General features: G+C 42.9%; 1 protein-coding gene across 2 annotated transcripts in view; it reads right to left on the bottom strand.

The window, feature by feature from the left end:
• The window catches only part of LOC129860538 (complement C1q-like protein 4), a 30,846-nt gene continuing 17,526 nt past the window's right edge, over window positions 1-13,320 (bottom strand). For both annotated transcript variants that reach the window (XM_055931018.1, XM_055931017.1), the window contains exon 3: window positions 1-2,400. In XM_055931018.1, coding sequence (XP_055786993.1) covers window positions 2,221-2,400 — 180 coding nt within the window. In that variant the 3' untranslated portion in view covers window positions 1-2,220. The remainder of the gene's footprint in view (window positions 2,401-13,320) is intronic.

Here is a 13,320-nt window from a genome sequence, read left to right as displayed (position 1 = left end):
TTGTTGTTATAGATATTTTAATAGCAATTCTGTATACAACTTGAAAGCAACAGCTTGTCAGGCTTTCATCCCAATGGTACAGAGAGTAGTGTTTATACACATCAGATGGTTTTACATAATACTGAAAAGTCACGCTAGCTCCCAAAGCTAACGCCTCAGGCTTTAGCTCAGTGGGCTAACACGATCTTGCATCACACACTCACAATCCGGTTTTAATAACCAGTTCGTCTCACTCCGAATGTGGAATGGGTAGAACTGATGATCTTGGTTATACTATATGTACAGTTCACAATGTAAGTAGAAGAGACACATGGAATATGCTGTATAATTCAATGTACCAAGTGTTAGTGCACCTATACTGCGCCCCATTTCCCGATAGCGATGGGATTTGGGCGTACGTGTGTTTTAGAGATGCATGTTTCCTAGAACTGCTGTAGATGTAACGTACGTTTCCCAAAACCCCACGCGGAGAAAACGTTCGCTGTCTGTCGTTGAGGCATGTGTCGATACTGATAGGATCGAAAGAAATTCAACGCTGGTCTCAGATCAGCTTTCTCAATTTAAATCTTACCTTAACGTTTGAATTATTCCACCATTCTGACGACGGATCAGCTCCTAGACAGATATTATCAACTACGGCTGCAAATATCGAGGCGTCTTATTCTAATGCTTACCCTATAATAATGCACTAAATCAAGATTTGGCACATCATTGAGCACGTTAGGCTACACATCATTAACTATATTGAGACAAATTACACACAGCACCCAACAGTAGCAAAATATAACTCAATTGACATAGGCCAATAGCCTACTGTATCAATATTTTAATGGAGTCATCTGGTTTTAATTTGAAGAATATCTTGTATACCTCGCTTGTTTGTATCAATTGCAAAGATAATTGCGACTTTATATGTGTAGTGTTTTTACGTTATCTGCGGCTGAACCATGTGATTCTATGTTTAGCGGAGAACTTCTGTGTATAAAGTTACGCTGGAGGCCAAAAAGCATCTAACGCCGCACTTGGCTTTCTATGGGTGGTCTGAGGCATGCCATAGATTACGAGCGTTTTCACGTGCAACGTTAATAACGACGGTTTTGGAAAACAGCGTGAAGGTTTTAACAATGAATTTAGACTTAAGATGATTTTGGGAAGTCGGGCCCTGTACATTTTCTGATATCCTTACTTGTACACACTCTGAAATATAAACACACAGGAGGGGTTAAGAAATTCACTTGGTCATGATGATTGCTTCAACACACAACTCTCTCATCACACACCCATAAAACCCTTCATTGTAAAATGACATGCTCACCCACTCAGTCCAGTCTTTTGTGTTTGTTGCCATTTCAGTGTGTGTGTGTACTGTATGTGTGTGTATTTTGTGTGTGTGTTTGTATTCCACTCCTCTCCTTCCGTCCTCCCCTAGCCCCATGGTGTGATGGTTATAGAAGGTCAACCATCTGTGCTTAAACAGCTGGGTTTACTTTGAATGCTGTCTTCATTTTATTTTGTTATAATTTTTTTAATGTCCTTCCTTGTTTGGTATTTTTATAACTGAAATCAATAAACAATTGATAATTAAAAATAATACTATAACAGTAAAGCAGTTCCGTCCTAGATTATGAACAACAGGGATCATACTTTACTTTGAACTTTTATTTTGAAACAGCAGGGGACTTTTATTTTGAAACAGCAGGGGCTATTATTTTTTAAACAGCTAGCTAGGGGATGTGATTGGGAACTATCCAAGTGGTCTTAACTGAACTGCCCACTGGATTAGAGGGGGGTTAAATGTAGCAAAGTTGAGAACTGTGATGGCTCTCGGAGCTAATTCCTTGGCTCTAGCTCAGTGTGCTAACCTGGTCTTGATTCAAAACACTCACGACTTTGGTCACACTCAAGATGCTGAATACATGGGTAGAACTGATTATCTTGGTTCAACTGTATGTCCAACTCACTATGTTAGTAGACGGTACATATGGCATATGATGTATATTTTTCAATGCAACCATGTGCACCTATTCTGTACATGTTGTAATATTCATATGTTCACACACACAATCAACATACTTGGTCATGATTGGCTTAATAACACTCAACACACCCATGAAACACTCCTTCATTTCAAAAACCACACACTCAGTCTGTCCTTTCATCCTATCAGTGTGTGGTGGGAGGGGAGGGGGGGTATCATGAAGCTGGGATGGTTGATCAGGGTCAGTCGGGGTAAATGAGGAACCCAGAGAAGGTGCTGTATTTGTTGGTGTTTCCTCCATGGACCTTCCCCCCATCCAGCTGTACACACACCTCGTCTCCCACGTCCAGATGCAGGATCACACTGTTGGATGCGTAGTCGTAGTTCTGGTCCGCATCCTGGGCTATGGCGCTGGCCTTCACCTGTTACACACACGCATGCACACACAGAGGGCAAGACAGAGGGACAGTTAGGGGAAGGACAGAACAGACAGAGCCAAATGGCATGGCTTGAAATACAGTTAAAACCATCAAGGTTATAGCTTTAAAATAGGCAATTGTAACAGTAACTTAATTCATGCATGTGTGTCTACGTGTCCACATGAGTAAACCCAATTAAATGTGTTAACAAACAAGTAATGATCCACTGCCTGCGGGTCAATTCAGACTGAGCTCCTTAACAGCATGCAAATGAGAAACTGTCTGACGCTCAGGCTGGGCCTGACACAGCCGATGCGCTCCAAATGGCACCCTATTCCCTGCACACATTCTGACCACAGTTATACTTGCCTTGATCAAACGCCGTGCACTATAAAGGGAATAGGTTGCCATTTGAGACGCAGCCAGCCAGTCAGTCAATACCATGCATTTTGAGCTCTGCTACTAGCACTAGGCTAGCATCATAAAGCAACAGGGCCCGGTTTCCCAAAAGCATCTTAAGGCTAAGTCCATTGTTAGAACCTTGGTAGGTGCATCGTAAAATCTTCTAGCTGTTTCCCAAAAGCATTGTTAATAACGTGGCATGTGAAAACACTCGTAATCTAACGCATTCCTCCGGCCACTCGTAGAACAGCTAAGTGCGTCGTTATGATGTTTTCTTTGCCCTTCCACTTCACTTCATACACAGAAGATCTCCGCTAAACATAGAATCACATCTCTGTCACCACTGATAACTTCAGAACAAAGTTGACTAGAAATACAAAGCTGCCAATGTCTTTCAATTGATACAAACCAGGGACTTGTAAAAAATGCTTCAAATTAAGACCGAGATGACTGCATTAAAATAAAAATACAGTAGGCTATAGGCCTATTTCAATTATATTGAAATACATTTCATGTTCAATCAAATGTGTTCTATTTTGCTACTTGTAGGCTACTGTCCGTAGGCTAATTATATTTCATGATGTATGGCCTAACATGTGCGCAATGATGTGCCAAATCTTTATTCAGTGCATTACTATATAGGGTAAGGATTAGAATCAGGCCCCCAGTGTCTGGTCTGGATCGTGAAGTCACGAGCTCTGCTGGTTGCCTACTGTGTAGCAACCTCGCGGTGCCAAAAGCCAAGGTCTGCCCAAGAAAGCCTATGTAAATTACGATCGCCAGAACAGTCAAACAAAAACATTTTGGAAGGCCGTTTTGGGTTCTAAAACGTGTTTATTATGATCAAGGTCGATCCCCACAGTAAATTATTTTAAAGTTCGCTACAAATTTAGATATTTAATTTAATAGTGATCCAGAGCATTGGGCCAGTAACCGAAAGGTTGCTGGATTGAATCCCTGAGCAGACAAGGTAAAAATCTGTCATTCTGCACCTGAGCAAGGCAGTTAACCCACTGTTCCCCGGGCGCCAAAGACGTGGATGTCGATTTAGGCAGCTCCCCGCACCTCTCTGATTCAGAGGGGTTGGGTTAAATGAGTTAAATGCGGAAGACATATTTGAGTAGAAGGCATTCAGTTGTACAACTGACTAGGTATGCCCCTTTCCCTTTCCATTCCGACTACTACATTGCCGTCACACAGGACCACGCGCTGACACAGACCAATCATGGGCCGACAGGCTTCGTGGAGGCTCTCGCCCTCATGCACGCTCTTTGCAAGTGCACCTAAGGGGGTGTGATGTGCTCATAAATTTACTCTCTCAGGCAGGAAGAAAATTACTACATTGACTATGATCCTTTGCTACTTACGGCCACTTTCACCATGATCTCTAGCAATTTTTTGGTGCCATTCAGCCCTATTCAGAAATATGGCGCCCTTAAAATTCAAATACTTCTGGTTTCATGTGCCATCGGGAGTTTTCCATAGTGTAATGACTTGTAATACCTTCCCTTGCCAAGCAGTATAGAGGGAGAGACCTTAGTAGAACTAAGTACCTTCTCCCGCCAAAACTCCTACCTCCCCTAAATTTCTGAATTAAGCAACATTTCTATTTTTGAGACTAAAAGAACCCTCATGTTGAATTCGTTTTGATGTTGTGACGTCTTTCACGGTAGAACCACATAACTATATCTATTTGTCTACACTTCTCATTTATGAGGTTTGCATCTGAATGTTGTATCAAATGAATGATTAAGTATCAGAATACTTTTGAGAAAATAGAAATGTGATTTTAGTCTTCTAAATGAGAAAATGTTTTTTCATGTAAAGTTTATCAAGTCAGTAACCACTCCCACGTGAGCACAGAGATTATGCAAAACGCAATGGAAGCCCTTTTCCCCAAAGTGTTTAAAAGGACGCGCTGAAGAATGTAAATAAAGACCAGTTACGTGCAGCACCAGCTGAATACGTTACAAATGGTTCAGAAATCTACCACTCCATAGACCATGCAGACTAAGGCGTAAAACTACAACTACAACCAAAGGACAAGAACAGAGAACATTTACATTACATTTAAGTCATTTAGCAGACGCTCTTATCCAGAGCGACTTACAAATTGGTGCATTCACCTAATGACATCCAGTGGAACAGCCACTTTACAATAGTGCATCTACATCTTTTAAGGGGGGGGGGGGGGGGCAGAAGGATTGCTTTATCCTATCCTAGGTATTCCTTGAAGAGGTGGGGTTTCAGGTGTCTCCGGAAGGTGGTGATTGACTCCGCTGTCCTGGCGTCGTGAGGGAGTTTGTTCCACCATTGGGGTGCCAGAGCAGCGAACAGTTTTGATTGGGCTGAGCGGGAACTGTACTTCCTCAGTGGTAGGGAGGCGAGCAGGCCAGAGGTGGATGAACGCAGTGCCCTTGTTTGGGTGTAGGGCCTGATCAGAGCCTGAAGGTACTGAGGTGCCGTTCCCCTCACAGCTCCGTAGGCAAGCACCATGGTCTTGTAGCGGATGCGAGCTTCAACTGGAAGCCAGTGGAGAGAGCGGAGGAGCGGGGTGACGTGAGAGAACTTGGGAAGGTTGAACACCAGACGGGCTGCGGCGTTCTGGATGAGTTGTAGGGGTTTGATGGCACAGGCAGGGAGCCCAGCCAACAGCGAGTTGCAGTAATCCAGACGGGAGATGACAAGTGCCTGGATTAGGACCTGCGCCGCTTCCTGTGTGAGGCAGGGTCGTACTCTGCGGATGTTGTAGAGCATGAACCTACAGGAACGGGCCACCGCCTTGATGTTAGTTGAGAACGACAGGGTGTTGTCCAGGATCACGCCAAGGTTCTTAGCGCTCTGGGAGGAGGACACAATGGAGTTGTCAACCGTGATGGCGAGATCATGGAACGGGCAGTCCTTCCCCGGGAGGAAGAGCAGCTCCGTCTTGCCGAGGTTCAGCTTGAGGTGGTGATCCGTCATCCACACTGATATGTCTGCCAGACATGCAGAGATGCGATTCGCCACCTGGTCATCAGAAGGGGGAAAGGAGAAGATTAGTTGTGTGTCGTCTGCATAGCAATGATAGGAGAGACCATGTGAGGTTATGACAGAGCCAAGTGACTTGGTGTATAGCGAGAATAGGAGAGGGCCTAGAACAGAGCCCTGGGGGACACCAGTGGTGAGAGCGCGTGGTGAGGAGACAGATTCTCGCCACGCCACCTGGTAGGAGCGACCTGTCAGGTAGGACGCAATCCAAGCGTGGGCCGCGCCGGAGATGCCCAACTCGGAGAGGGTGGAGAGGAGGATCTGATGGTTCACAGTATCGAAGGCAGCCGATAGGTCTAGAAGGATGAGAGCAGAGGAAAGAGAGTTAGCTTTAGCAGTGCGGAGCGCCTCCGTGATACAGAGAAGAGCAGTCTCAGTTGAGTGACTAGTCTTGAAACCTGACTGATTTGGATCAAGAAGGTCATTCTGAGAGAGATAGCAGGAGAGCTGGCCAAGGACGGCACGTTCAAGAGTTTTGGAGAGAAAAGAAAGAAGGGATACTGGTCTGTAGTTGTTGACATCGGAGGGATCGAGTGTAGGTTTTTTCAGAAGGGGTGCAACTCTCGCTCTCTTGAAGACGGAAGGGACGTAGCCAGCGGTCAGGGATGAGTTGATGAACGCTGGTCCCCAGGACGCTGGTCCCCACGTTGAAATGGTTACCACTCTATAGACCAAGCATACTGACGTGTAAGGCGAATGTTGCAAAATGGTTATAAACTCTGAAACTATCGATCACTACAGAAGAAGCAAATCCTAGACTTCACGTTATCAATCTGTAGATGGAAACGTACGTAGCCTAGGACGAGAACACCGACAACCTCTGAAGCATTTAAGGACATGGTGATCTCTGGTGGCCGAAGCAGAGTCGTACACCCAACATCTCCGTGACCAAAGGATTTAGACAATCAAGGACAGTTCAATCGTAAATACATAAATTGCATTCTCTTTTCTGAATGAGTGGCTATTAGATTTAAGATTTGGTATGTTCGTGAGCGTAGCTTCCCAAAGTCCAATAGAGTAACTCCTTTGTCTCCCTTCCCCCCTCCTCTCTCTGAATTCACCACCGTGTTATAACCAAACTGTCCTGTTTTGTTAGTCTTCTAGAGACTATTTACTGTATAATGTTAGTGTGTATTTGTGTATTCTGTAATTGTTTAATTAGTTCGTAAATAAATAATTGAGCCAATTTGTGTATCGCTGATTCATCAATAAAGTAGGGTTCGTGCAGACTACAAGAAATGATGACGTTCAGAATGACTGATGAGGTAATAATACATTAATAAGTGACTGTAATCGATAAGATATGAAAATATCTGAAGAGAGTTAAATACGGGAAATAGTAACTCTTTAAACAACATTTTCCCGTGGTGCCCCGACTTCTTAGTTATTTAATGTTTACATGATAAGTTTAATCACGTAATAATATTAACACCTAGAGAATTGATTAGATATACAGTCTTCACATTAATGAAAAGTCACGTCACGACTATAGGAATCCGTGGATGACGTCAGCGCTATCACTATCTACTGGTTTTAATGTCTATGGTTAGAATAAACCTCCTCAATATTTGCAGCCATAGGTTAGAATATCTTTCTAGGAGCTGATCTGTCGTCAGAATTGTGGAACAATTCTAATGTTAAAGTAAGATTTGAAATAGAGAAACCTGACCCGAGGGCAGCATTGCCTTTCTTTCGATCCTATCAGTATCAACACATTCCTCAAGGACTTGCGCACGTTCCCTCTGCATGGTGTTTTGGGAAACGTATGTTACATCTTCAGCCATTGTAGGAAAGATGCATCGTTAAAACACTCGTAAGCCTAAGTTCCATCGTTATTGGGAAACCGTACCCAGGTCAATAGCTGGTGGTGGAAGATACTGTTGCTGTTTCTGGATCTAACTACCTGAATGGATGACTTCCAACCCCATAGACTACCCATTGTCCCATGTGAACCTCTTCTTCATCTATTCTACACTAGCCAATCAGCCTTCTGCTTCATTACACATGCCTGAGTGCCCCATACACAGCTACAGCAGCTCTTTGATGACCAATAACAGTGTGTGCGTGGGGGGGGGTTAATGGACAATAAAGTACATTATCTTATAATCACAGTCTTAAAAAAAAGAGAGGAGTGAGTATATAAGATTTCTATCTCAACTCTGTAGTCATATGTCTGTCTGGCATCAGTGGCCTAACTGTCCTTGGATCTATCAGGCTCCATGTCCAGGCAGCCACGGCTCTGAGCACAGACCACTCAATCGCTGTCAGCTCTCCAGACAACCGACGCACATCTCCAAGACACCGCACCACACGACAGGCTCAGAATATGATCTGCAGCTCAACTAACATGACTCTCAATCCCACCACTGTACTGTGTCATTGATAACACTTGACTTAAGGCTGAAAGGTATAATAATGCTTTATAAGAAAAAATGGTCTCTTTGGCTGTCCCCATAGGAGAACCCTTTGAAGACCCCTTTTTGGTTGCAGGTAGAACCCTTTTGGGTTCCATGTAGAACACTTTCTACAGAAGGTTCTACATGGAACACAAAATGGTTCTCTATGGGGACAGCTGTAGAACCCTTTTGCAACCCTTTTTTCTAAGAGTGTACATACCTGGGTAATCATTAGTAAGTAAGCCTTGTCTGAGCCAGAATGGCCCATAGGGCCTTACCCCCAATCCCTCTCCTTAATGCTGAGTTTCAAGAAGAGAGGCATCGGGTCCCATTTTTAGAGTCCTTATTATGACTCAACCGGGGATTGAAGCCCAAACCTTCCAATCTCAGGACAGACACTAACAAGAGAACACTGGCCCCACATTCTGTATAAGGCATACTCAACAGAAATTTACCAGATGCTCTCATCCAGAGCAATTTACAGGATCAATTAGGGTTAAGTTCCTTGCTCAAGGGCACGATGGACATATTTTTCACCTAGTCAGCTTAGGGATTCAAACCAGCAACCTTTCAGTTACTGGCCCAACACTCTTAACCGCTAGGCTACCGGCAGATCATGCCGGCTTGTTTGTCATTTTTTTTGTTGCACCATCTATGCTCAGTGGGCAGTCAGAGGAATAGAATTATGGAAGGATAGTCCTACAGTGAGCCAGGGGAATGGAGGACGAAAGAAAAAGAACATGACAGAGACGCACCACTTAGAAAAAACATGACAGTAAAAGGATGACAAAATAAGACACGTTGGTTGACAGAGAGAGAGAGAGAAAGAAATCAGGGAATGAGAGGAGAGGAATATAGATGTGTGGGCTGAGGGACGAGGCAATAGGGAGATGGGTGGTGTGAGGGCCAGACTGAGATCACACCACAAGACAGATGTATAGACAAGACATGCAACATGTCTTGATGGCCAGAGAAGTGAACAAAGCATTAGAGAGAGAAAAAGAGAATGGGTTTAGACCAGGGCTCTCCAACCCTGTTCCTGGAGAGCTACCATCCTGTAGGTTTTTGATCCAACCTTAGTCTAGCGCACCTGATTCTAATAATTAGCTGGTTGATAAACTGAATCAGGTTAGTTACAACTGGGGTTGGAGCGAAAACCTACAGGAGTGTAGCTGTGCAGGAACAGGGTTGGAGACCCCTGGTCTAAACCATGCCAATGTCTGTTTGAGTTAAGTGAAATCAGTATACTAATTAATGAATCATGTGACGTGATTTATCCAGGGGATATTTCCCATGTTAACTCCACCTGTATGTGTCTGTGTTAGTGGTAGTTTTCCTCATTGCTGTTAGGGGACATTACATGTGGTTGGAGCTAGAGGTTATGGGGGTGACATAGTGACAGCAGTTTTTCCCCTGCCCTTGCCATCAAAAGTAATAGAGATTTAGTATTTAACGTTCCACCACGTTTGCAATGGTCTTGTCTATACTAATGCAGCTATGCTTTATAATGTGTCACAGAGGGGTAATATGTCATGCTATACTTCTTAAACGCATCATCTCCCCTAACCTCTCATTAACTTTGTGGTGGTGCTATCGTTAATCTATTCATTTATAGTCCCGCGCTGACGATCTGTACATCATCTGGAAATAATGGGCAAAGTGGTAGGGACCTCAATACAATGTGCAATATGGACATACTGCCTTCACTCCCTCTGATTGAAGCTATCCCTGGGTCTTTTTAATCTTTAATCCCGTAATCTTTTAATAGATCACCTGAAAGGTCAAGTGATTTCATACGGCCGTGTTAAAATGTCAGGCCCCTGGCCCATTTTGTAATGACCAGCACCTGTATTAACTCCAAGTGACATGGATTGCTTCCCAAATGGCATCTTATTCCCTACATAGTGCATTACTTTTGACCAGAGCCCTAATGGACTCTGGTCAAAAGAAGTGCACTACATGGGAAATAGGATGCCATTTGGGGCACAAACATGGGTAGAGCTGCTGAAATATAATATAATTAGCCTTCAGAGTACTATAACGAAGGAAGCTCTGGCTATGTACGGTGAATGGTAGAGCTGCTGAAATATAATACAATTAGCCTTCAGAGTACTATAACGAAGGAAGCTCTGGCTCTGTACGGTGTATGGTAGAGCTGCTGAAATATAATACAATTAGCCTTCAGAGTACTATAACGAAGGAAGCTCTGCCTATGTACGGTGTATGGTAGAGCTGCTGAAATATAATATAATTAGCCTTCAGAGTACTATAACGAAGGAAGCTCTGCCTATGTACGGTGTATGGTAGAGCTGCTGAAATATAATATAATTAGCCTTCAGAGTACTATAACGAAGGAAGCTCTGGCTATGTACGGTGTATGGTAGAGCTGCTGAAATATAATATAATTAGCCTTCAGAGTACTATAACGAAGGAAGCTCTGGCTCTGCCTATGTACGGTGTATGGTAGAGCTGCTGAAATATAATATAATTAGCCTTCAGAGTACTATAACGAAGGAAGCTCTGGCTCTGTACGGTGTATGGTAGAGCTGCTGAAATAAAATATAATTAGCCTTCAGAGTACTATAGCGAAGGAAGCTCTGCCTATGTACGGTGTATGGTAGAGCTGCTGAAATATAATATAATTAGCCTTCAGAGTACTATAGCGAAGGAAGCTCTGCCTATGTACGGTGTATGGTAGAGCTGCTGAAATATAATACAATTAGCCTTCAGAGTACTATAGCGAAGGAAGCTCTGCCTAAGTACGGTGTATGGTAGAGCTGCTGAAATATAATATAATTAGCCTTCAGAGTACTATAACGAAGGAAGCTCTGGCTATGTACGGTGTATGGTAGAGCTGCTGAAATATAATATAATTAGCCTTCAGAGTACTATAACGAAGGAAGCTCTGGCTATGTACGGTGTATGGTAGAGCTGCTGAAATATAATACAATTAGCCTTCAGAGTACTATAACGAAGGAAGCTCTGGCTCTGTACGGTGTATGGTAGAGCTGCTGAAATATAATACAATTAGCCTTCAGAGTACTATAGCGAAGGAAGCTCTGCCTAAGTACGGTGTATGGTAGAGCTGCTGAAATATAATATAATTAGCCTTCAGAGTACTATAACGAAGGAAGCTCTGGCTATGTACGGTGTATGGTAGAGCTGCTGAAATATAATATAATTAGCCTTCAGAGTACTATAACGAAGGAAGCTCTGGCTATGTACGGTGTATGGTAGAGCTGCTGAAATATAATACAATTAGCCTTCAGAGTACTATAACGAAGGAAGCTCTGGCTCTGTACGGTGTATGGTAGAGCTGCTGAAATATAATACAATTAGCCTTCAGAGTACTATAACGAAGGAAGCTCTGCCTATGTACGGTGTATGGTAGAGCTGCTGAAATATAATATAATTAGCCTTCAGAGTACTATAACGAAGGAAGCTCTGGCTATGTACGGTGTATGGTAGAGCTGCTGAAATATAATATAATTAGCCTTCAGAGTACTATAACGAAGGAAGCTCTGGCTATGTACGGTGTATGGTAGAGCTGCTGAAATATAATATAATTAGCCTTCAGAGTACTATAACGAAGGAAGCTCTGCCTATGTACGGTGTATGGTAGAGCTGCTGAAATATAATATAATTAGCCTTCAGAGTACTATAACGAAGGAAGCTCTGGCTATGTACGGTGTATGGTAGAGCTGCTGAAATATAATATAATTAGCCTTCAGAGTACTATAACGAAGGAAGCTCTGCCTATGTACGGTGTATGGTAGAGCTGCTGAAATATAATATAATTAGCCTTCAGAGTACTATAACGAAGGAAGCTCTGGCTATGTACGGTGTATGGTAGAGCTGCTGAAATATAATACAATTAGCCTTCAGAGTACTATAACGAAGGAAGCTCTGGCTCTGTACGGTGTATGGTAGAGCTGCTGAAATATAATACAATTAGCCTTCAGAGTACTATAACGAAGGAAGCTCTGCCTATGTACGGTGTATGGTAGAGCTGCTGAAATATAATATAATTAGCCTTCAGAGTACTATAACGAAGGAAGCTCTGGCTATGTACGGTGTATGGTAGAGCTGCTGAAATATAATATAATTAGCCTTCAGAGTACTATAACGAAGGAAGCTCTGGCTATGTACGGTGTATGGTAGAGCTGCTGAAATATAATATAATTAGCCTTCAGAGTACTATAACGAAGGATGCTCTGCCTATGTACGGTGTATGGTAGAGCTGCTGAAATATAATATAATTAGCCTTCAGAGTACTATAACGAAGGAAGCTCTGGCTATGTACGGTGTATGGTAGAGCTGCTGAAATATAATATAATTAGCCTTCAGAGTACTATAACGAAGGAAGCTCTGCCTATGTACGGTGTATGGTAGAGCTGCTGAAATATAATATAATTAGCCTTCAGAGTACTATAACGAAGGAAGCTCTGGCTATGTACGGTGTATGGTAGAGCTGCTGAAATATAATATAATTAGCCTTCAGAGTACTATAACGAAGGAAGCTCTGCCTATGTACGGTGTATGGTAGAGCTGCTGAAATATAATATAATTAGCCTTCAGAGTACTATAACGAAGGAAGCTCTGGCTATGTACGGTGTATGGTAGAGCTGCTGAAATATAATATAATTAGCCTTCAGAGTACTATAACGAAGGAAGCTCTGCCTATGTACGGTGTATGGTAGAGCTGCTGAAATATAATATAATTAGCCTTCAGAGTACTATAACGAAGGAAGCTCTGGCTATGTACGGTGTATGGTAGAGCTGCTGAAATATAATACAATTAGCCTTCAGAGTACTATAACGAAGGAAGCTCTGGCTCTGTACGGTGTATGGTAGAGCTGCTGAAATATAATATAACTAGCCTTCAGAGTACTATAGCGACGGAAGCTCTGCCTATGTACGGTGTATGGTAGAGCTGCTGAAATATAATACAATTAGCCTTCAGAGTACTATATCGAAGGAAGCTCTGGCTCTGTACGGTGTATGGTAGAGCTGCTGAAATATAATATAATTAGCCTTCAGAGTACTATAGCGACGGAAGCTCTGCCTATGTACGGTGTATGGTAGAGCTGCTGAA

This window comes from Salvelinus fontinalis, chromosome 8 (genome assembly GCF_029448725.1).
Source record: "Salvelinus fontinalis isolate EN_2023a chromosome 8, ASM2944872v1, whole genome shotgun sequence".
Lineage (NCBI taxonomy): Eukaryota > Metazoa > Chordata > Actinopteri > Salmoniformes > Salmonidae > Salvelinus > Salvelinus fontinalis.
Note: the sequence above shows the minus strand (reverse complement) of the source record. Positions and strands in the feature narration are given on the sequence as shown.